This window comes from Numenius arquata, chromosome 18, assembly GCF_964106895.1.
Source record: "Numenius arquata chromosome 18, bNumArq3.hap1.1, whole genome shotgun sequence".
Classification (NCBI taxonomy): Eukaryota; Metazoa; Chordata; class Aves; order Charadriiformes; family Scolopacidae; genus Numenius; species Numenius arquata.
In genome coordinates this window covers 6749215-6775230 of record NC_133593.1, presented here as the reverse complement: position 1 = coordinate 6775230, position 26016 = coordinate 6749215, and the positions used below count along the sequence as shown (strand labels likewise).

At 41.6% G+C, this 26016-nt stretch overlaps 1 protein-coding gene across 2 annotated transcripts; it reads right to left on the bottom strand.

Annotated features, from left to right (window-relative positions):
- Positions 1-485: 485 nt before the first annotated feature.
- On the bottom strand, positions 486-24303 carry YWHAE (tyrosine 3-monooxygenase/tryptophan 5-monooxygenase activation protein epsilon). Of its 2 annotated transcripts, XM_074160933.1 has the most exons (7): positions 24106-24295; positions 12742-12941; positions 6958-7064; positions 5921-6127; positions 4951-5087; positions 2998-3044; positions 492-1430 (listed from the first exon to the last, which is right to left on the bottom strand). In XM_074160933.1, the coding sequence occupies exons 1-6, from the start codon at positions 24167-24169 to the stop codon at positions 3037-3039; spliced, it is 723 nt and encodes a 240-aa protein (XP_074017034.1). In that variant the 5' UTR covers positions 24170-24295; the 3' UTR covers positions 492-1430; positions 2998-3036. The 2 variants fall into 2 exon arrangements, with proteins under 2 accessions (XP_074017033.1, XP_074017034.1); XM_074160932.1 differs by lacking the exon at positions 2998-3044 and having other exon boundaries at positions 486-1430; positions 24106-24303.
- Between the last annotated feature and the right edge of the window lie 1713 nt (positions 24304-26016).

The following is a 26016-nucleotide window of genomic DNA, read 5'->3' as shown; positions in this document are numbered from 1 at the left end:
GGTTTAACACATTCCTTAATTTTTTTTGCAAGGGAGGGTACCCGAATCTCAGATCTTGGGCCCATTTATTACAAGGAGGAGGTTATTCCTAGAGATTTCTAGGACATCAGCTAAGCAGGGTGGACGTTAAGGTGACGTGTTTCCCTTCTCTCTATCCACATAACTGACTGGGCTGGCTGAAAGGGCAAGTGAGAGGAACACACCAACCAGACCACAGCTTTCTTGTGCGTTCAGGTGGGGAAAGAGGGATAAATGGTGCGGAAGAGCTTCCGACTCCTCCTGCTGCTCCCGGCCTGTCTCCGGGAGGCCAGGCTCACAGCGGGACTACTTACGGCTAAGACTGGGATCTTACTTTAGCTCGTGTCTGAAGAACAATGCTGTTCCTTCTCTCTCTCTCTCTCCCCCCCTCCAAGCGTTGCTATTATAAGCAACAAAGCCAAGTTAACTCTTGCCGAAATAACTAAAATATAAAAGAAAGTCATAGTAATATTTGGCATTTTTAATTTAGGTTTGTTTTATTTAAGTTTAATGTTAATTCCATGCTGTGTTTCAGTAAGAACAATACAGATTCTGTATCTGTGGCTCCAGTCAGATATCCAGTAGTACAAATTAGCTTCAAGTTACACATACTGAACAAAAGAGGTTGAGCGAGCGAAGGGAGATGGGGAAAGGGGAGGGAGAAAGAAAAAAATATTGAACACGCATGCAGGCTTATCAATGCCACCTTCAATGCTAACCTGCTTTGAGGAAAAGTAAAGAATAGGCAAGAATGAGCAGCCACGGATTGTTGAACTGTTACCAGCACCATGATTTTCAGCAACATTTCAGCAGTTTGGAAACTTTTTTTTGTTTTTTATACAGTAAAACCACTACGATATATGTCCCAATGCAACCTGCAACTTCAAGCTAAACACCCAATTAAGTTTTAAACATTGGTATAAAATTCGGTTTAAACAGTTATAAAAAAAAAAAAAAAGAAAAATGCCACCACATGCGCACTACCTCGCCATAACACATCTCTCCCCTACGAGTCTAACGGCCTTCGGGTGTAACATCCACCTCTGATGGCAACCGCCACATCTGGCAGGAGACAATACAGTAATGCTGAAAGAGCCTTTACGCAGTCCTGTTAGTGTCTTAAAGAACCTAAAAGCTGGCACCAGTAAAATCCACAGAAATTCACTCTTGCCTTTTAAGAACTTTTAAACTGTGTAAAAAAAAAAAAAAATAAAAATAAAGAAACCCAACAGGGCAGGAACCTAAATTCTGAGACCCAATGTAAAAGTCAGATTTGGTGGTTCTCAGAGTGACACTGAGGGTTTTTGTGGGGAAGGGGAAGGGTGGTCAGAGATGGGTTCTCTTGTTGGCCTTTGTGTCTCACTGGTTTTCATCTTCCACATCCTGCAGCGCTTCTTTATTCTGTTCTTCACCTATGGAAGTGTTTAAAAGTAAAGGAAGATGTTAACTTTGAAAAGTGAGACCTGCAGAATGGTTTAACAAGCGTCTAGAGATTAATAGTTTCATGCAAGTACACACGCTCGCTCACGCACTTGCAGGAAAGACACACACACTCATAACGTAGCCAGTTCCGGAGTGAAGCGTTTCCATGGAAATTAAGCCTCATAATCACCTCCTCACATTTCATAGAGAGCTGCAGCACAGGCCCTTAGGAGACATACTCTGTCATAAGGACAAACAAAAACCACCATTTCTGAAAACGGAGCCTGCGCACGATCAGTCCCATTGATCAAGGGATGAACAGCCAAGACAAGAGTCATCAGAAGGGCTGTAGATCAACGTCTTTAAGTCAGAAAATTCCTTCCCAAGAACCTCTAGAGAGCGCGCTAAGGACAGCTATTCACTAGCTACAGAAATGAGACCAGAACAGGTTTTAGAAATTAAACCTCCTCCCCCCCCCCCCCCCCCAAGTCCACTCGAGTCTCAGCAACAGCAAAGTACTGCCGTCAGTTTTATGAACTAACACTGATGTCATGTACTAATAAAGGTACCAAAAGAAATTTGAAAGAACATCCCTACTTCAAGTCCAACATGACAGGAAACCCTAGGCTTGAGGTCATTAAAGGAAAACAGTTTAGAGTAATTAATTTCTCTTGAAAAATGGCCAGTTTGGACCTAGTCAACCAGGCTGCAACATGCACTGAAATGGAAATCTACCCGTAAAGACTCTTTGGTTCCACTTGAGCCGCCCCTGGGGGAGGTACATGCAACAGCCTCTGCACGGCTCTGCCCCACTTCTGCTGCACCAGGAAAAACGTCGAATGTACTTGAGCTGGTGCCAGGACACATGCACGATTAAGTTAATTGAGAAGAGAAACTGAAAAATGGTTTTCTTTACAATTATCCTTAACCACGGGAGATGATACTCTCTTAAGGGCAATAAATAAAAAACTACCCATTCAAAATAATTAATCTGCAATAAAATCCAATCAAATGAGACTAATGACTTTCAGCATCTAATCAGAATGCCTGCTCAGAGCGTGTCCAGATTCAGAATTATCACCAGGTACAACACAAGGTAGATTTTGGAAGAGGTGGCCTGGAATACAAGACATCTGACATTCAGCAACAATAAAATTTACAGTGAAAGTTACAGAACAGATCACTTAAGAGAGGAAAGCAGAGGCCCTAACCCAGGAAGACAATTAAAAGACGATCTGAGCATGCTCTAGCCAACACACTTAAGCAAATACTCCTGTAACAGGCAATCGTGAAAGTATTTTTCATGCCCAAATATAATATCCATCCAGGAATGCAGCTCAACTCCCAAACACGTAAGTTACTTTGGATCTTAGTCAAGCGTATTGGACCTGGGCAGGGGGAACAGGTCCCAGATTGGTAGAACATTGCTTTAGCCCTGGAAGGGAGTCAAAGACACAAGCAATTCTTCAGCAGCAAAAGAGTGACAGAGGCAAGCATGATTAGTGATCGGAGGAAAACTGGCGCTGACAAGTTCATTAAGCCATGACGAAGACTTACAAAGTAGAGTTTTTAGGAAATGAACAGTTGGACTTTCCTTTAGGAATCTATACAGCAGGAAAGAAGGGGAAAACAGGAATCATATGAAGATGACATTACAAGCGTGAAAATAAACTAAACAGCTCGTCTATGACATGGTTAAAAGACACAGTAAATGAGATGGAAAAGTGCAGCAGCTGAGTAACACCTGATTTTACAAAGTCATTCCCTACAACCTACACACCTGAAATCAGAACAGGCAAAAGCTTAATGCGAGAGAACAAGCCTTTCTCAAGTCTCCCCCGCCCCCCAGGAAACTGGCAGTTGTGATGATCTCTCTCAGGGCCACTATTAACAATCTTCAAAGGCCCTAACCCATTTCAGAAATACCAAGTTTTCTGAAAACAGTGTGTAAGCCTGGTATGAAGAAATGAGAAAACTTAACTTTGCACCTATGTATAACATTATGCCTAAACACCATATTTTTTTGTGGACATGAGGAACTGCACCATGATTTTAAGTAGTTCTGCAGTGGTTTAAATTCTGTCATCATTATCTTTCTGGCATGCATCATAAACAGTAAATAGGATAATCTGAAATACTTAGGAAGAAGAAAAACACCTATTTTCTATGCTATGGAGCCAATTATAAAACAAGAAATTTGAATCTAGATTATGCAAAAAATAGCGAGCCTCTGTAAATCATCCTGGTGAAGTTCTATGATATACAAGATAAACGAGATACGTGTTCATCAGCTCACATGCAAATATCGATAGGTTCTGGAAGATGCTCTAATGCTACTATCTCACAATAGCGACCCAGCCTTGTTACTTCACCAAAATGGTTTCCTCAGTGTTCCCACAGAGCACCAGGATATTTGTCTCCATTTAAAAAGCATAAAATAAAAGGTCATATTTTAATTGTGGGAACTGGGAACAGATTTACTTTCTCAAAGCCCAACCACGGCAAGGAAGGTACCTACCAATACCTGCAATATTCTGAGCAGAGTCTGTACAGACCCATCCAGGACACACGTGTCCTTCTGCACCGTTAAGATAATCTTACATCTTTGAAAGCCAGGTGTGACCTCTGGCAAAGGACTTAAGCAAGAGATTCAGGCTGTAGGGTGACCTGGGAGCCAAGACCCCCCCATAGCGACAGTTTTCCCACTTCTGTCTAATTGAATTGAGAATGCCAAAAAAACCCCAATTGAAAAATTTAAGTAACTCTCCGATGTTAGTAAACAGAAGCAATCAATGTCCCACCCTCTGCTACTGCCACAGGACACACTGAGTATCTGCTCTGGCAATAACCCACTTCAGGAGTCACAACCTAGCATTTTGGGGGAGTATTAAAGAAAGTACTTTGAATATCTCAACTAGGAAATTGGACTTCTCCAAGCTTCCCCCAACCCGGTAAAGTATTCTACAAAATTCCTTTTTCTCTTCTTTTCATACTCAATTCTTCATAAGAAGAGTAGAAGATACAGAAAGCGCTGTAAGGTGAAGTGATTAGTATGATGGCAGTTAAGTCTTCCACTAAAATGCCAACAGAAATATTGAGTAACCTGAAAAAAGAAGGGGGAACGAGATCATTTGCAGGACTTCCTCCTGCACTGGAAATTCACATCTGGATGGAAGGACAACCATAGATGGACAGGACAAGCCATAAGAAAGAAAAGCTTAATTACATGAAGTCACTGCTTTTAAAATAATCAGAGATGACTAAACAGCCAGGTGGGGAGGAAAAAAAATAAATTAATGTTACTAATTCTACACCACCTTCCTTCAAGTGAGCGCTTAAAAGCTTCTCAAAAGAAGCTAGTGTCACCCCATCAACTTATCCAGTGTTAAGGAAAAAGACACAAGGTTCAGGAAGGTCAATTATTAGGAAAGACAGAAGACACCAATCCACGTTTCCGCAGTTTTCTGGGCAGCGAACAGGGACAGCAGCATTTCAGAGCAGTTCACTTACCATCACCCTGCATGTCTGAAGTCCATAGTGTCAGATTATCACGTAACAACTGCATGATAAGTGTAGAGTCCTTATAGCTTTCTTCACTCAGTGTATCCAGTTCTGCAATAGCATCATCGAAAGCTGCTTTTGCCAACCTGTAAGCACAGAATAAAGTCAGAGTTAACAAATGTTGCTAAACAGAATCCAGAAGCACCCAAGTTGAACCTCTGCCTCTGAACACCCATCTTCTAGTTTGGCTACATGACACCCACAGCTTCTGCAACACATTTTTGTATTATTTAACAGTGTTTACATGTTCAAACAAATCCCTCCTATCTTCAAAACCAGTCACTTTGTATGCATAAGAACAGCATCTTTTTACTCAAGAATAACTGGTTTTATTAAAATATTTCTACAACTTGCAGTACAACTGATCACAGTCTGCCAAAAGCTTAAAAGAAAGTATATTACACAACCTGCAATGACAGGAATACAAGACAAACGATACTTGCTTCAGTCCTCACTTTTATCCTCATGAGCTGAACCCCTACTGATAGATGAGCTATTGTCATTCTATACATGCCCAGAGTTCACAGAAATTAGTAATATGACCTCTCTTACCTTGTATAACAGCCAACAGAAAGAGAGGAATCTTAAGTCACCTCACACTTTTTGAAACCTAAGGGCATGCCCAGAGTTAGCATGGCAAGCTCTTAAATTGCCATTAGTTGATCAAGCCAAGGTTACCACTACCCTGCTTCTTATACATGATATACTCCCAGATAAACAAACAGGTTTGGACTCAAAGAAAAACGACAAAGCTGAAAACCTTTCTAACGAATTGACCTCAGAGCAAGTCATCAACTACTGGCAGGAAGAAAGCCAGCCCATTGTCCCTGTTGAGGAAAAGCAGTTACCCAAGAAGCAACCACTTCTGGCTTGTTTGGTACTCACATAAACATTTCCCATCTTCCCAGTCACCACCTACCTGCAGGCACGATCAGGAGAATTAAGAATTTCATAGTAGAATACAGAGAAGTTGAGCGCAAGTCCTAAGCGGATAGGATGTGTTGGCGGGAGTTCTGTCATTGCAATATCACTAGCAGCTTTATAAGCCACCAAGCTATTCTCTGCAGCCTCCTTCCTGTCATTTCCTGTGGCAAACTCAGCCAGATACCTATGGTAGTCCCCCTTCCTGCAAACAGAAACAGTAAGTCAGTAGCCTTTATTTCCCCACTGGCAACTAAATTCAAAGCTTAGTTCTGAAACTGAAGTTTATATATTCAAGCACAAAGGACACTGCTGCTGAATTACTGTCTAGACAACAGTGCACTAGTACTCCAGTGAATTTTAAACCATCAGGCAGGAAAAAACAGTTTGGGTTCACTTCTTGCATTAATACACAAAATCATACTATTACCTTCTGTATTACCAAACTGTGTCTGCACAACCGCATCTCATCTAAACCAGACAAGTTTTTGATCTGAAGGGTAGAAATAATTCAACTAGAGGGGAAAACACTCTTGATCACTTCAAGATTTAAATTATGCTTCAGGAAATACAAAATATGCAAACTAGTGACACAACAACATACTCCGAGGCCAAGTTTCATTTGGTAATGCAATTTTTAAGTTGACACTACATGACAGTTACCTGTCTACCTAATTTTCTTCTCTTCATGAGTGTACAGCTCATGCAAGAAACACTGAAACAGCAACGTGATCTCTATTTTATCAAGTCATTTAAAGAAAACAGTTGTTTCTTACATTGAAGAGTTGGACACTAGCTTATCTTAAGTTCCCATGACCTTATTCCAAACAACATCATCTATCCAAAACCACACAATTAGGACACTTAACACCTCAAAGCAGTCAAAAAGGGAGATTGGTCAGACATGACTGAACTGCCCTCTTTCTAGGAGAGGTTACTGCGGTTGAGTGGGCAGAACACACACGTGCAACTACTTTATTTCTGTATCTAGTTCACATGCAGTAAGAGGTCCTTGCCTCACAAGAAGATACTTACATTTTGTAATAGAAAACCTTGGACTCGCCAGTGTTAGCTGCTGGAATGAGGTGTTTGTCCAGTACATCCAGAATGTCACAACAGATTAACTTCAGTTCAGTCTCAACCTATAAAAACAAAAACAAAAAGGGGGCAAGGTTAGCACGTAAGACTAAGAGCTATTTCAAAAACATCAAAGCATTGAACAGGCAACATCCTAAAAATCCAAAGGGGAGTACAGCAGAAAAGCAACAACAACAAATTCAGCTGTTCCACAGGTGCATTAAGCAAGAGTTCTGCACAATTAGCTGGCACACAAAAAAAGGTAAGGACCGATGGACATATGATGAAATGCACAACTGAATAACAGAATTATGAATTCCCTGGAAGACACCCTGCTAGACAGTTGCATTAAGTCTGTCTCAGGATACAATTCCTTACTGCAAGGCTTGCAAAACTCCTAATTCCTTAAGTTTTTGATCCTGGAAGGATGCCCTAAAAGTAGCAATGGTGAAGGGGACAATTTGAAAGTAATTACTAAACTCCATTCCATCCCAGAGTTAAACAGCACCTTCAGAACAAGTTTCTAGTGACTACTTGGGAGGCAAAGCTCTACCAGAAGAGCCTTAAGACAAAAATCATGGAGTATCAGAACGAAGATGTGCCACACAAAGATCAGATACAAGAGGAAAACAAACTCCAGAGGGTACAAACTTCAGAAACAGGCAAAAAAAGCAAAGCATAACAACTCTGAGAAAAAGCAGAAGTCATCAACACCAACAGAGAGATTTGTGGTTGAAGAAAACCAATGTATCAAGCCTTATTTAAAAACAGACTTAGATTTTTTTTAATAGCCAAAGTTGAAAGCGCAGTCACATCACCTTTCTTTTTTCAAATATACAATATAAAGCAAGGTCTATGAGGTTAGATTTTACCACAGAAAGTTTCACACTTGAAAGCAAAGAAACTAAGCATACCCAAAAAAGCTAAAAACTGCCTTTTGACATCAACATTGCCAAAACCAGACTTGCTCTCAGCATCCCGCATCATTCTCAGTACGAGTGGTTGGTTAAGTGCAGATAGTAACCTACTGCTGCTCTTTCATTTCACAGTAACTTTCATAGCTACAGCCAAAGACAACTCTGGCTCAAGCTACTTTTATTACTATAAAGTAGATATTTTCAAATAAAGGCATCAACATCAGTTACAAGAAACTACCAATAACTGCATGTCTTGGATCACAAGAGCAGCCCCACTGAGTCCACTATCCCTTCCTATCCTCCCACCCATGCAATTTTATTTCCTATTTTCTTTAAGCATTTTTCTTGCCATAATATTTTTATCACCAGATAGCTCCCCAACTATTGGGGTTTGTAACCACAACATCCTCAAAAGCTGTTAAAAGTTCTAGATCCAAAATAAATGTTAGACTGGCACATACATACACATACCAATTTGTACAAAATTACTTTCAGGATTTGCAGAAGTTCCTTTAGAGAAATTAATCTACAGCAAATTTCATATATAATGTCAGAATGCCCTAACATTCAGAGGAAAGGTTAGATGCTATAAAGTTACGTGACAAACGCTTAAGGAAGTTGCTGAAATATTGGTCACTTGAGAAGAATCTACTTCATATATTCTTGGGCTACAAAAGCTATAAAACCTTTGGCCAGGAGTCAGTTCCTGCAAACTTCTTTCCTCTTGATCCTCTTTTTCAATGACTTCTTTTGCAGAGAGATCTTCAGCAAAACTGCAAAGAATTAAATCAGTTTCTAATCCTCTTTTGTTAAATAACCACACATGTACAAACTTCTATTTCATCTCAGACAGACCTTTTTCAGCTTTGCTTAAAGGATCAGTCACACAAGTTATCAGAGATCAGCTGCTGTCCAGGCAATGTAAATGTCCTGACTAAGCTTAGTTTAAAAAGATTTAATACAAATCGAGTTGATTAAGAACAATACAAAAACCCCACAACAAAGCCCTAAAAGCTCTTTTACCAAAAGGTCTGTTCTAGACAGAGTGGCTCAATGAGCTCAGCAAAGCAGCAAATCAGCACAAGAGCCCACACTAAGCCTTTTCAGAGCATTCAGAAAAAGTAGATTTAGGGTCTATTACCATTCCAGCTCCAAATATGACACATGGTACTACCTACAGGCTCTGATGGTCAAGGAAATACTGTTCACCCCAATGGGTGTGTAGAAGCCTCCACAAGCCACCCATCCTCTCTATTTTAGCAGTAGTGCTGGCTTAATCAGATTCCAGACTGTGTTCTTAGCTCTGCAGATACAAAAGCTTGTAAACCACCCGGTGATCTAAATAAGGAAACTTATTAGAAGCAACCAGGAGAAGGGTAGCCTGTGCTAGTTCTTTGACCTGTTTTAATACGTAGCCCCCAAAATAGCTGCACCTCTCAACTGAGACGCAACACGAAACTAGAGCAGCAAGAAACAGTTGCTGAAGCCTGTAACCTCCCTCCCTACCAGGCCAAAACAGACAGACCGACCGACCATCCACATTTATGCCAATTCATAGCCCAAGCTTTTTAAGAAGAGGGGAAGGAGAAGAGAGCCCTGCAGCTGCTCCAAATCACAGCCCAGGTTCTAAGTCAGAGCACTAGAAACAAACATTCTCATATGCCACAAATACAGACCAGTAAGAGGAAGGTGAATACTTGTCCTATGCTATTAGGGAAGGGATTTGGTTTTACTGCACTCTGTGCAGACATTCACCACTTCATCCTCTCAAGGACAAAGAGCACAAGCTTTAGTGTGTTCTCATCTACAGAGATGCAGTCAGATGAGAAAGCCAGGGGCTTTACTTTTGTGTATCCAAATGGACCAACAGGACCCAGAAAAGCAGCCTCTCTACAAAGGAGGCGAGTAAGTGGCATTTTCCCCCATGGCTATGTATGTGTTTTGCTAGATTTGTCTTAAGTGACTTGGGTAAAGGAATAGCCTGGCATCTTCCAGCATCCCTCAGAGTTGCCCAGTGTAACACCTCAGACAAAACCAGCCTGGCCCTATTCTAACACCACCATCATCCCTTGAGTTCTGCCCTAAGTCACCTAGCTAGTAGCCCAAACAAACTCCAAACATTTTTAAGAGCATGTGCCAAATTATAATAAATACAGATGTAGACCAAAACTGCCAATTACTTTCACACAAGGTACATCTTTCATTTCAACTCAAGCAGCACTCTCTAGCTGAGCAAGGTCACACCTGGTTCTGCTGCCAGATGAGAGAGGTGTTTTTGTAGAGATGCTGGTTCTCTCCAACTCCCCAGTGCTCTAAACTTGGCCTGCCAGTTCCCAGGCAAGCGTTCTGTTGTGGTTCCTTTCTGTCTTCAGAGCCTTTTAAGAAGTGTCACCCAACAACACTGAACTTACTCTGAAAAATGCTGCAATAGTGGGCATCTGTTGACAATGTAGCATGACCAGAACTCTGCTGAGCCTGCTCTGGACCTTATCTCCAGAGAAGCACCGAGCATGTCAACAGGGCAGCTGTGCTACTGTTCCAGCAGCATCAGTGAGAAACATCACCCAAACCTTTGCAATATGTTCTTCAGGCCCTTACTGCTCCCGTGACATCTTGCCAAAAACTTTAACGCTCGCCTTACAGCAGATCTGAAAGGTCCCTTCCAACCTAGACAATTCTATGATTCTAACTCACGGTAAGACTCCCAAGCAGGTACCAAAAGGATCTGGTCCTCACCTACAGACGATACACAGAAGCCTCTAGGAAAATGCAGACTGGAGTTGAGCAGACCCAGCTGGTCTTTCTCCAGTACAGAACTACATTACAGTTCTCCATAGCCCCCTTCCACCTAAAGCGACTGGGAGAGCTATTACCTTAATGATTTAAGAGCTGAAGATACTGTTGGCATGGCACTGTGCTGCAAGTGGCATCTCTCTAGGTACTTCAAGGACTACATACATGTAGTTTTTGCACACCACTCTGGTCTGCAGCATACCTGCTCTTTTTACAAAGAGAGATACAGAAAAATGCCTTTTTCACAGTCCTTTCAAAAACAAGAAAAAAGTCTTTTCACTATTAAAGGATCTTTGCGGAAGATAGTAACGACCCACAAAATGTTGTGCAAAAAACCTGGAAGCACACAGTGTAAGACAAATTTAAACAATTATCAGATCGCTATTGTCTTATTTTATATGTTCTCTTAGAAAGATTTTATACACCCATCAAGAAATGGTATTTGGGACTGTATGTAACTGGCAGAGCCTCATCCCATCAGCATGCCAACACAAAATTAGAAACTCACAACTTTAACAATTTCATGGAGCAACAGAAACCCTGTGAGTCAACAGAAAGTAGTCCAGAGCCATTCCTGAGAAAAGATTTCCAAGCCAACATCATTTCCATTGGTAGCATATGAATCAGTGCCAGGTGATATAATAGACTCCACTGTTTCTCTGGAAGTGAAGATCTGAACCATGTGGAGGCACTTGTCCTCAAATAATGGAGATTAAGTCTCTGCAGAAATGTGTGGGATTTAAATAGCATGGGAGCCTGCCTGCTCCGTGCTAAACCATCATTTAAGGAAGGGGGGGAGAGGAGGGAACAGCAACTCACTGTTCTAATAGCTGAAGGTTTCATTAGCCCTTACTGATGAAAGTCAAAGCTTGCTCCAAGTTCTCCATTTTAGGTAAAGCTGCACAGACTGACTAGACTCAGCATGAAGTTATGTGCATCAATTTTTCCTCCTCTCAAGAGAGAGAAAATAGCAAGGCCCTAGAGGTTATTACACACGCAAGTTTCACAGTTGAGATGACCATGACAACTTAACATCCTCCATCCCCAGAACATTGGAGTGCTTTATTTTAAATTGACTGCTTTAACTGCTCTCAGTGTGACTGACCAGCTTAGAGACCAGGGGGAAAAAAAAAAAAAGAAAAATCTGTATTTTAAAAACTAGACACTGTCAGAGAAGCCATACTATCTCAGCTTTCATTTCATACAGGCGTAGCTGCCCAAGCTAATAATAGATCTGCCAGTTCAACTGTACAAGACTAACCAGGCAACTATTCCTCACTGTCACCCAACTGCCATGCACCGAGTTGACAGCAACTCCCACCAAGTTTTCATCTGGGGAAAAAAGTAACAAAACAAGGCCAACATACATGAAATGCAACTATCACAGTGATAAAAGACAAGGTAAAGGAGTCAGAGTGGCCATTTGGCTTACACTGCCTGTGTCTATGCTAGCAACAACACTGAAGATCCCTCCCCAACGTTGGCATTTCAATCAACAATGTTAATATTTTGAAATCCGCAGGACAGAGTACTGCAATAGCACAAGTGTCACAGTCTGTATGAGCCAAAGCAGCTTATCAGAACTAAAAACTGAACAGTCAAACACCTCCTTTGGCATAGTTAATTTTCCAAAATAAGTGGGGAATATGCTGGGGTTAAGTCAGGCTGGAGGGGAAAGAAAAAGGCCTCCTGAGCACACACAGCCTCACAATTGAGTAAGCAGGGAAAAAAGAAAGTGCCATCACAGTTCAAATACTGAGTACATACGTAGATGCACTGAAGGAAAATCCCTCCCTTTCTCCTTCGAGTTTACTGCCCTTTTGAGTATTTACACAAACACACCCAACCTCTCCCCTTCACCAAGTCTATTTATTCTCCAGATAAGGAACAAACTTCATCCTTTCACGACTGTCACCTTGCTACAGCTCACCACACTGCAGGCAGTCTAGAGTACCAGCACAGTTTATGGCAAAGGTAGCAAAACTGGACCTTAACTAAATGGCATTACGCTGTAACACCAACTACATCTTACCATTTGCCGATATTCCCGAATCATTTTTAATTTATCTTCTCCACCTTTGTTTTCTTCTTTCTGTTCAATGCTGCTGATTATTCTCCAGGAAGCTCTTCTGGCTCCAATCACGTTTTTATATGCAACAGAAAGCAGGTTTCTTTCTTCCACTGTCAACTCCACATCCATTCCAGCCACTTTCTTCATTGATTCAACCATTTCTAGGAGGAAAAGGTCAGACAATTATTCTCATAGCTAAAGCATCTTTCAAACCATTCAACAAAAGTTGTATGTTAATGATAGCTTACAAAAATAGGCTCCCTCCTCCTTTCGTACACAGTTATTCCTCACTTTTATACTGGAATGTTCTGAACAAATCAATGAGCATATACACAAAGGAAGTATCTGATGTTCTCTTAAATGCGTTTGACAAGGGCCCCAACAAAATTCTTTAGGCACAGTTGTTTTGAATTTTTTTTTTTTTCAAGAGACAGACAAAAAGGATTCAGCATTAGCACATTAGCAACACACGCAGTTTTCACAGTGGATAATAGTTATCAATACAATCCTACAGGAACGTGTGTTCTTCAAAGCGCTTCAGAAAAGGCAGTGAATAGTGAGAAAAGCATGAGCAAGTATGAGGCAGCTTTCAGCACAGTAAGAATAAACTGAAGGATATGGAATGCTCCACTGACTTGTTAACTGGAATATAGTGTAGCATGGTAATTACCCAAAAAATAAAATCCAGATTTCAACAGATGTAGAGAAGTATGAGTACTGTTATTAGGGGAAGTAAGTCAAAGTTCCAAGATGAAACCACCAAAGAAAAAATAGGTGCTTGGAGAAGTAACAAAAAAGTCATCCTGAGGATAACCAGAGCAACCATATCCACCCATGCCAAGCAGCTATTTACACTAGAAAGTAACACACAATTTATAATCTAAACCTTTTGAAAAGGGCTTCCAAAAACTTGAGGTTAAAAAAATTACTAAATACGTATTTCCTATACTCAAGTGGAAGCAAAAGCTTGAATTACTTCAGGTTGGTTATAATCCTTTCATTACCTAACCACATTAGGATTGCTTGTGACGTACTAGAGAAATAGAAGTTGAAAACATTAAATATATACTAATTGAGAGCCTAGTATGAGATATCCAGGAATCATAGGCTTTGTCCTGCCACACAGTGCTTCAGTTCATTCACCATTTACCTTCCAGCTTCTAGAACTGGTGGGAATCCCACGGACAGAAAACAAGACCATTAATGAATGAGACTAAGCCCCAACTATCCCATCTACTCAACAGAACAACTGTTTCATCACTTAGGCTGGAAAAGACCCTTATTGAGTCCAAAATATTTAGCTTCTGCCAACATCACGATGACGTTATCAGTCTACGCCACCCATAATATGATGCTTTACTATTCTGTGACCTACTTCCTTGCCCACTCATCATCCCTCCCCCATCATTTACCTCCTTATGTTCTGCTGTGTCATGGCAGCACAAGCAATGGGAAACTAATGAAGCTTACCTGTCAACTTTTTCCTCGGGTGCCAAAACTCACAATTGTAACAGGCATAAGCTATTTCAGCAATGGAAACTGTAGGCTCAATCTTTTTCCCTGGCAGGAACAATGTTATCAGTCTCCAACAGGTCTCCACATGTGCAGGACAAAATTTTATATTGGCTGTATTCTTACCAGAAGCAGAAAAAAAAGCCCTACCTCTACCAGTAAATTTTGCTGCTCCAAACCACAGAAAGTAACAAAAAAAAAAATCCACCAAGGATTTGGTAAAAACCTTTACAAAACACTATCCTACTATTGTAAAATGATGAACTGTTTTTGCTGAAGACTGCGAGAGCTGCCCTAAAACACTCCATATACATAGAGTTAATATTAACAAAAGCAGTCTTGTAATTTAAACTAGCTAAAAGTTAAAGGCGATGATAAAGTTACAATATGCAACTTAAATTAACGCAAGCACTATGACTTATTTCCTGAAATATGACCCTACCATCTATACAAAGAATTTACGTCAAAGCTGTAAATTTTTTAAATGATGGGAGTCATCTCATATTTTGAAGTTTCTTAGAACAGCAGAGCTACACCCAAGATAACGAGCCTGACAGTGTTAATTTTTATGAACAAAGATGACCAATGGGAATTAAGACTTGCAGTCTCTGGTACTTGGGTACCTTTGTCAAGCTCCGGCAAGAAATGCAGGGGTTGTCTTTAAGCTTAATGTTTAACTGCCCTCAGATAAGAGTAGTAATTGAAACTGCACTACAGCCGCAGTTTAAGAAATCAACCTGTATTTGTGAATGTACATACACAAGACTTGCTGTTCCCTGTGAATATGTATCTGATTCTAAACATATCATTACAAATGTAATCAATTGCTTAGCTTCGGCAGGATTGCTAGCCTGAACACCTACAAGCCCTTGAAAGAGAGGTCCAACATCACTGCACATGAGAGGACACATCACATTTAAGGTGAGCAATAGCTTTTACAGAGGCCAGACCTAAGATCCAGTCCTACAAGAAGCACAGCCGCTGTCAGCAGACATTAGTCCTGCTGCATCTCTTCAGTCTTCTGCAAAGAACATAATTAACTACCATCTTGTAGAACCACCATGACCACAGAAACAACAGTGCCAAAAGAAAACAGTCAACTGCTCAGAACAACTACCAGAAAACAGGCCTTGTCACCCCAAGATTTTTACAGCCATGAGTTGTTAATAAACCAGATATTTTTGACTGCTATCACTTGGCAAAAAGTCTAAGATGCTGGGGGGCAGAGGGGAGCACCCGAGGTTTTCTACATTTGCACTGAAGCACAAAATCCTCAAGCTTTAACAGGTCTTCACACTAGATACATATTCTCTTTTAATACACTGATCAAGGGAACTGAAAGGTCTTCTCTTCAAAATCTTAATCCTGTTACTAGTTAAATACAAAACCACAGATTACATTCTCACCCATAAACAAGTGTCTTACCCAAAGAGAAATCATCTATCAGCCTACCTACAAAACTCTTGGAGAAAAAGGCTTCTACTTTACTAAAGAGCCCAATTTTACTTACAATACAAAAATCTCAGCTGGTATTTCAACAAGACAAAATAATTTTATGCATATACCTTGGTCTTCCACAGTAAAGCCATAATCCAGCCCTGAAAGTTTAAACCCAATGAATAATCTTAAGAACTCAGGCAATACAAAAGTAAGAGGACAGCATATCTGTATATTCTCCAATAGAAAACTAATTCCATACAGAAATAAAGCCATATAAGCCTGCCAACAGAACAAATATTTTATATTCTAAGTGCAGCTTTACCTATCTGGAAGATTTCACAAGGAGGTGAAAAGCTCAAAGACCATTCAAGACAAAATACAAGTCTGAGATTACTGCAGTAATCCTTCTTACTGAAATGTAATGACAACTCATTGCATGCACAACCCGGAGATACTTACGCAGCGTTATGGAAAAAGCAGCGCTATGCAGATTCAAAAAAGACAGAGATTGTCATTTAAGTGGTTAAGTTCCAGCCTTTCAGTTGATTGTGGCTGTCACCTTATTATGCTACTGTCAGATCATGCCACCACTGGAGCAGGAAATCCCAAAAGTGTAAAGTGTGGAAAGACAGGGGAATATTCTGGAGAATGACACGCTTGCCCTAGATTTATATCCTTCCCCAGACATTTGCTGTTGCTTGTTATAAGAAATACCACAATAAATAGGCATTTGGTCTGATCAGGTTTGGATATTCTTACAGAAAAAAGGCATTTAATTGAGACTCAAAACAACTGCCTAAGATACTACAAAACTGTAATAACACCCATGCCATTTTTTTTTAAGTTCCCACATTCTACTACTACTACAATTAAGATGCTCAACTCCTCATTGCATACATTGCTGACTCACCTCCAGCCACAGCAGAGTAACCGTGGGGACACACGCACATAGCTTATAAAACAGAAAGGATTTGGACAGTGGTTACCACTACACTAAGTGCTACCTGCAAAAGATTTTTAAAACAAGCTGGTACGTGGCTTGGGATCAGGTTTGGTTTTTGTTTTGGTTTTTTTTTTGTTTTGTTTTTATATGAAAGATATAGATTATGCCTTACTCTAAAAATTAATGCCCACAGAATTTGTACAAAAGGCACAGTTGACAACGAAATGTAGTAGGTCACAAAATAAAAGAATGCTTCTTTACCAGATAAAGATGAGAAACATTAAGCATCTGTTGCTTCTCAAACTCTAGAAATACAAGCAACTAAGGGGAACTGGAATGTCCCTGTGTAAGGAAATACAGAAACAGATATGTACAGCAAATTTAGTAGAAAGACTAAAAACCTTCCCAATACAGGATACAAACTAAGAAACAGTAGGCTGTACCAAAGGCATAGCCAGTATCTGACAGTTCTAAAAGTTTGTGCTTGTAACAGAAACCATTTGGCCTAAACAAGGGCTTACACACTAAGGAAGAGAACCTGTTGGGGCAGAACTACAGTTATTTGCAACCTCTAATTCACGTGCATATAGTGCTTAAGTCTCTCACTAACCATGATGCTACAGTGTCTGATTTTTTTCATTTGTTTTATGAAGCATCTAGTTATACAGCTTATGATGGGGCACACCTTATCTTCAACAATACAGATAATCGACTTCAACCTTACTGCTGAAGTAACTATCCCTTGCCCCTGCACACAGGGCTTCAACATTACCACAGGAAAACAAGAGTTTGAATAGCTATTAGTGGTGCTTAACTATCAAAAGAGGAACTATGTAAGTGAGAAAGCTTGCTAAAAGAAGAAGAGAAAAAGAGCTTGTTGAGTAAAGGTGGTGTGGAGATGACTTGATAGTCAACATACTGAAGGCTCAAATCAAAATGAACCTCAGGAAAACTCGGGTGGCGGTATTCTTAAATACTATGAAGTTGATAGTAGCAGAAGCACAGCATTTCAGAAAACTCAAGTTGTGTTTTAAATTTAATCCTTTCTATTCACCTTATCTAAAGGAATAAAGCAGACCAGTATCTTCAAGCTTCTAAGCTGCTGCTCAGGATCTATTTCAGCATTCCAGGAGCTAAAAGCTACAAATAAGCATCCAGTGTAATGAAAAGATGTGAAGACTACAGCAGAAAAAATCCCACATGTTCACCGTAGAAGATGGTGCACCATAGCCAGTATTCAGAGAAGGCTCAGTACAAGTACTGGTCTTGTACTTGTTCATTCTTGGAATGAGCAAGAGATGATCAGTAGCCAGTCACAAGAACTAAAAAAAAAAAAGTATCCAATTCTAAACTGCTGCTTACAGCCTCTCAGTTAAGACTTGAGTAGCAGCAGCAAACACAAAGTGGCTAACACTAATTTTCAAGAAGGGTTCCAGCAGACACTCAAGAGGAACCACAGAACCATTAACCTAACACTCACAAAGGGTCAAGTTAACAGGAATTAAATAAAAATCCCTAAATGATTTGGTATATGTGTAAACAGTATGTTGTAGAGCATGGCCTTCTATAAACATAAGTAATACCTCACAAATATACTGCGATGCTTTGAATGAGTCAAGCGTATGGACAAGGAAGACATGATTGATATAGTCTACCTGGATTTCCCAAAGGCATTTGACAAGGTCCCTCACCCAGGGTTCTTTAAGGAACTCAACTGCCATGGGTCACACATGGATAAACACTTGGCTGAAAGACAGGAAACAGGGTATGAATACAAGACTCAAGTGCTCAGAATGGAGAAAGATCACCTGTGGAATCACACAGCGATCTGCGCTGGGAAGCATGCTAACATCTGCAAGTGATGCAGAAAAACAGAAGCAAACAGTAGTACTAACTTAGTAGTAGCAGCAAACTGCTAAGAACAAAGACACAAAAAAAAAAAAGAGCTGAAGAAATAGGGGCAAGCATATTTTCTCATTAAGTGATGAGTCTAACTGTGAAGATTAATGCCCATAGATCACATTTTCCCTAAAACTGCACGCTTCCACCTGGCATCAGTAGGCATCACCCTATTCACTACAACGATTAGCTCCAAATTCAAGCAAAGACAAGGTAGGTCTCATCTTTGCATCCGTTAGGAACTCCTCTTCTGAACATGCTATTACATTGCCCGCATTAGGTTTTTCTTTTTTCTCAAGAAACCCTGCATTTGGGAAGTAAGACTTAAGGGTCGGCTAAACCAGTCCAGCAGCTAGCGGGGAGGTGGGCAGGTGGCTTTCCCCTCTATCCATATCAATGTCATCATGCCAGCTCAACACTTCTTTGACCTCTTAACTGGACAATTCAGGTCACCAGATCAGAAAACAACTACTCAAAAAAAAAAAAAAAATCTTGCTTGTAATTTAGAGAATTGAACTGGCTTTAAGGGTCAGATTAGAACCCAAGTAAACGTGAGAAATAGCCAGGGAAGCAGATACCCCTCTTTCAATGTCAGATCAGCTCACCCCACTTTGCAGCTCTGCACCTTTAGTTTGTAAAAGAATAAACAAACACAACCTTTATGCTTACACACTACATAAATTTTTTCAATTTTTCTTCAAAGATCTTCATGTGCTCAGAGCACCCTGATAATTACAGGCAATCAAAAGCAGGGTGCAACTACTGAGGTACTAAAAATTGATAATCCTAACTTAAGATCCCTATCTAGAGCATGCGACGCTTATCACAATGTGCGAGTTTTATATAAATAAGCATAGAAGAACCTAACAACTATATTTCTAGAAGTTGAGACAGCCAACAGGCAGAGAGGTGAGAAAAATACCAAAGAATATCCATCCTGCACAGTGGCTCAGACTAGGAAAAAAAGCACAGCAGGTTATACTGCTATTCCTTGTATGAGGTTTCTAACAGCTGGTACAGCCAAGACACTTCAACATTTGCCTGCATGACTCTGCAATATACAGCTCTACAAAGCAGACTTGTATTTTTACAAATTGGAGAAATAGATCGGTTAAGGCCAAATTATCCAAGCAACAGTTATATTTTCTGCATAATCAATCCTATAGACTATCACAAGTCTTTCTTGCAACAAGAATATGATTTCTAAGTCATCACTATCATCTCTTCACGCTGTGAACATAAGCCTTTTTGAATAAAAGAGGGTTTCTCCAGTTTTTGTAACAATAACTTTAGTTTGAAAGCAAACATAGGCAAATCTAAAGACTGAGCCTTATCATACATTTCTCTTCTTGATGGAGATCTGCCATAAAGTAATCTTCTAGTACAGTAACTCAAGAGTACTCCAGTGTAATGGACACCAACTCAGCTTCTGGACTCCTTGCAGAGAACCAAATCATCTACTTTTAAAGGTTTGTCTCCTTCGGTTGCTCCTGGTACCTCAGGAGAGTCAAGAAGGCCATTATAGAAGAGGGCCCTCTCTCACACAACTCTTCAGGATCAGAAGTCAATTTCTATGGCCCGGTATGTAAACAATTATCACTTTAAAAAAAATAAGAATCTAATTCCTCCAACATTGTCTTGACCATATTCTACCTCTTAAGATTCCTACACTTCTTAGGCATATGCTGAGATTTTTCTGCCTTTTAGTACTTTCACATTTACCCAATTCACAGACAAAGAGGAGTCATACTCCATGTCACTACAACAGTAAGACCTTTGACAGGCAGGTATAAGTACTAACCATTAATGTGGGGAAAAGGAAAAAATAAAACCCACAAAAAAATCCCACTTAAGCGTACTTGACATTTGCTTGAAAGAGACAGGTCCTCTGCAAATGGAAATTAATATGCAATTTAAATTTTAATTTGTGATATAGTTTATTGATTGGTTCTTCATTAAACTGTAATTGCAAGACCTGTTACTACAAGGGCAATTTTTTCAAAAATGGGTTCAAATCTTGAATTAAGTCCATTAATGCACACCTTACTGCCTTCATAATAAAGACACATTTCCCTGATAGACAATTTATAAAAACAGAGGAATCAGCTGTCAGCTTACTCTACTGGGAACCAGGAGACCTGTCAAGTAGGTTGTTTTTTTTTCTTCTCACCTGTACCTTGACCTATTATCTAAGGTTTTTTTTTTTGGGGGGGAAGCCCCACCTATTTCTCCTCACCTAAGTTATACCACATGTAAATTTGAAGCCATGTGCTTCAAGACCTATAGTACAAAACTGCTGTTCAGAGTTTAAGTATCTACTTACAGGTCTACCTCGTGTCATAGCATGTTTCTCACCTGATTAAAAGCAAGCTGTTACCTTGCTGCCACAGTGAGCAACGGGGACACAACAGTTTCAGCACTCAGCAGCAATCTACAGGAACGCAGATACACTCATTCCCTTGATACAGAGAACTCAAATGTTAGTAAGGGAATTTCACAAACCGGGACAATGTTACCTACTCCAATCATCCGTCCGTCCCCCGTCCCCCCCCAAAAAAGACAATTTATAGTTATATATTATTCTATTAATAATAGTCTTTAGAGAAACAGCAGTGAGATTTCTCACAAAGCTTCCTGTATTTTAAGTAAGCTTCCTGGCATTTTGTGATTTGTCATGACATGCCTAAGCAGATCTGAAAAGATAGTCAGACACCCAAATCTCTTAAGCCCTGATCTCTAGAGATATTAAGTGCTACTTACACCCAGAAGTACCTAGAAAGTTGTCCCCTTAATCTGGGCCAACAGACTAAGGACAGTACGGATACAGGCCTACATTTCCAACGATTCACAAGTAGAGCTTCCAAGACACCGTAAACTCCTTAAGTGGGTCAGGTAAGTAACAACAAAGAACAGAGTCAGATGCCCACCATAAGTGCCGCTATAAGTGCCATGAACTGTACATAAAATACAACCTACCACACACCACTCTCTTAAAGTTGCGAGGAGAAAGAAGATGGGACAGAACTTAACGCTATCGTAACATTAAACACAAGAAATTGTCATTCCACACTTAAAGTTCCACAAGAGATTTGTATTTCAACGTATTTGTAGGCAGTACTTACCATCACACCATTTTATATGTGCCAATTAATAACTGTAACCTTATGATCATGTATCTTGGAGATCAAACCAAAGAGCAAAATTAAGAATAGCTTAACACTTTCCCCATACTGCTTCCCACACAATTTTGTTCACAGAATTATTTAACAGTCTCAGCTACGATCTTGGCAGAACTGCCGTATTTCATATAAACAAGAACAAATTATGCCAATAGTTTTTAATTGTTTCAGCTGAACAAGAATCAGATGCTCAAACAGTATCTACAGTACATATTCTTCCAGTCCATAAACATGGGAGACATGAAGATGCATTTCTAACAGGTAGCAGAATTAGAGGACGCACCTTAAATCTGTCTACCCAACTTCATTCCAACAAATTTTGGAAGTCTAAAGACCACAGTGTTGATTTAAACATGACAACTTTAAGTTTAGTGTTCCCTCCTAAATGGCAACAGTCTCATTACCATTCAGAGGTGATATAGTGTAAGAAGCCTTTTACATTTTGATCTAGCCAGCTTGTTTCACAAACATCCGTGCTACTGGTAGAACTGACAGCCCATCAAGGGAAATGCTGCACCAAGGCAATCCCTACTAATCAATTTTTATTAGTTGACAGGAAATCTGACTCTTTTGCACTGCAGATCTCTACAATGGGGTAGAGTCTGAAGAGTCTGATTACTTTCTAAAGAACTGATTTACTGCTGACTTAAGAAAGCACCAGAAAGACAGTCATGCCTTGAAACCTCCCAAAGACGGTGAATCCTCCAGAATGTTGGCCAAGAATCCAACTTGGGCTTCTACTCAAACCAAAGCCAACACTTGATCCATACCAGGTGGAGAATCCTTTCTTCCCTACTCACCAAACTAGCTCCAGGAATGCTGCTAGAATTGGGAGTGGGATCAGGGGGAAGGAAATGCATCTTCCCATCTCACAGCCTTTACGGTAGGCAATAAGATACTGAAAAAACCAAAACCCCCAGCAGAAGGTGCACACTTACTGCGGGAAATGGAATTGCAGGCACCCCTCCGCCCAAGTCAATTAATTTGCACCCCAATATCTGGGAGCTTGGGGGCCATTTTTTTCTATAAGTCCTTACAGTTATTGTGGAGAATGTGTGGCTCATCTCATTTAGTGGAACTCTTAGTCCTCCCTTATTTCCCTACTGGAACTATCACAGAACTGAGTCTTATTTAGGCCTTTTTTTGTTATAGTTTCTATTTTCCTCCCCAAAACATGCATTTTTCAGATGTTTTGCAATCATGCTCTCAGCAGCTTTCTAAGCACAACCCAGTAAAAATGTCATTTGGCGAGAACTTGATCATGTTGTCTGTGAAAATTACGAACAGAAAGTATTTGGAGTGTCTTCCTACCTCTAAATTAAGTGTAACTTCACACTTTTTACATACAAAGGTATTTATTTCACTTTAGATGAATAAACATAAGGTCTTAGGGCAAAAGTAACAGTCCCAGAAGTGTAGTATCATCGAGAAAATTAAAGGCCCTTTCTACTATATGCAAGGGAAACATTTTTAAGGAAACAGTTGCAAGACAGACATTTCTGGGGCAACAGACACCACCCAGGGTTGCCAGTTCCTCCCCTCTACTGCTTTTCCCCCAGATATGAAGTGACCAGGCATAGTGCACAAACTCACGGAGGGGAAAGGATGAGAAGATGATGCTGGAAAAGTAAAATGAGCTGTAATAATTTCTACCACATAATGAAAGCATGTACGTTTTCTTTAGGCAATTAAGTACCGTGTACTCGATCCCTCCAGGGTGAGAGCTCGCTCTCTCTGGGTTTGCCAGGGGCAGCAGTATCTCCAACCACAGGCAAAGGAAGAGAAAGAAAAGCGCAAGCCCCCTCCCCCGGGACCTACAGTGCGAGCAAGCCTCTCCCCAGCATCGCCCCCCGAGGGGTCGAGAGAGCCGGGCACCCACCTTCCGGAGAGCACGGCACTGGGCGTTGTCTGCGGCGAGCCGACCTCAGCCCCACACCGCCGAGCTCGGCGGGGCCCGGGCCGAAGGTAAGCAAGACCCGGGCCGAAAAGAACCACCTCAGGCCACGCCGGTCTGCGGCACGAAGAGGGGTAGTGGGGTCTCTTTGTCGGGCCCCCCGAGGCGGGGGCGGCTCCCCTGCCCCCCCCGGGACTCGCCCTTCGCGGCCGCCATTTTATTCCCGGCTTCTGCCGCCACCGCCCCCCAAACCGGGCCCCGCCCAAGCCCAAGCCACCCACTCGTTCAGGCCCCCCATCCCCAGCTCCACCAGCCCCTTGGGGCGCTCCCAGTCGCCATTTTGTCTGTGCCCCCCTCCTCCGCTCCTACCCCCCCTCCCCCGCCCAGCCGCCATTTTGTGGCCGCTCCCTCCCTCCCTCTCCCCTTGGCCTTGCACGGCCTTCCTAGCCAGCGCTCACCATCGTAGCGCTCAGCCTGCTCAGCCAACTTGGCCTGATAGACGAGGTCCTCCCGATCGTCCATGTCCTGCAGGCGGGGCGGCGTCGGGGACTGCACGGGGCGGATGGAAGCCGATGGGTCTGGGGGGCTCAGCAGCTACCAGCTCGCTGCTCTCCGGGCAAATATGGCGGCAGCACCTCCTCCCGCTGCATCCGGGCACTTCCGCGAGTGCGCGCATGCGCCCTGCGGCCTCCCATAGCAACGGCGGCTCCTTAGCAACGGGAGGGAGGCGGGGGCCGAAGCCGCCGCGGCGGGAGGCGGCAGCCGGGGGTGGGGGGGGGCGGCGGGGCGGGAGCCGGAGCCGCCCGTTCCGCGGCCAGGTTGTGGCGGGGCCGGAGCCGAGAGGGCGCCGTTGTTCTACAGAGGCGGAGGGGCGAAGTACGGGGCCGCCGGTGGCGGGGTGGGGCCGGGCGGCGGGTCCCCGCCGGGCTGCTGGCGTGAGGGCGGGCCGGGGGTGCTCGGGGAGAATGGCATTTCCCTCGATGCATGTGGTGTCTTTCTCTCAGGGAACGTGTTTCTGCCGCCCTCAAACGCTGACGATACTATTTGAATACCCCTGCGTGGGGTTTAGTACAAATCGCCGGGTGTGCTCCCTGCATACACATAATGGTGAAGCTAGACACGACTGAAGGTCCGATTTAGCAGGTTTCTGCAATCTCTGCAGGGTGTTTATTCAAGCAAAGTATCACCTCCAATGCAATGTCTGACGTAGAGCATGATTAATTTCAGAGTTTTAAGTGGCTAGAAGAACTGGAACTTAAAATCGAATGTTTCACAAGTTCCTCACAGAGTACTTCTGAAAAAAATGGAGCCTACACTTAAATAATTGAGGTAACGCCTCAGATTCCAGAATCAGAATGGTTTGAGAAAACGAAAACGGATTATGCTTGGTTGGCATAAATTTAATCTTCAAAGATTTGCTCCAGGTAGCTGTGAATGAAGCCTCAAACCTCTCTTTTTTCCAGGGTTTCCAAGGGCAAGCAGGCTAAAGACTCCCAGTCTCCCTGAGGTGTAGGAGCACACAAAGGCCTCGGCAGTTTTGGATACAAGGCCCTGGCACCTCTTGGACACAATATCAGGTATCCCTCTAATTACTCCATTCTATTATGCCCACTGAAACAGGCTCTTGATGCGTGACACACGTAAAGCACCATTTAAAGCATGTTTTTTTGAATAGTTTATTGTTTCCTGATTCGTTTTAACACATTATTTCAGTGGGTGAACAAGAGCTTTACGGTTATGTAAAACTAACATAACCTTACGGTTTTCTTACAAATAAAATGCAATAGAGTGATTTTTATAGCCCTGTTTGCCTACCCAGAGAATCAATGGTCTGTTTCCATGGGACATTTTGGGCCCCAACTGTTTTTCAAATCTCAAGATTATCTAATCAGAATTCCATAAAAGAAAAGACAAAGACATTCGCGTGTTGGGACTAGGGTGAAAATTAGGTGTTCAGAAAAAAATTGCTGGCTTCAATTTAGTCAAAGTATGATCAGAAAATGCTGATTTTGTTGAAATTTGGAATCATTATATACCTTTACATCTGAATTGTTTGTAAATACACGGTACCATTACTAAGGCAGTTCTGGTAGGCACCCAAAAGATCCCAGCAGCATACAGAACACGTCTGTGTAAAAATCACTATGTATTTGTGTAAATTCACTAAAACTCGTGAGACTTGCAAATCACTTTTGCATTTCATACATCTTGACCACGAAAGTCTGTTTTTCAGCAACTGAGGCTTAGTTTTGTATGGGAGCTGTGCACAACAAATTAGATTTGCATCAATTTAGGAACTTTTCTGCAATCCCCATGTTCAGGAGGTAGTCAAGTTGCAAAGAGCTCAACAATATAAATAAACCAGGCCA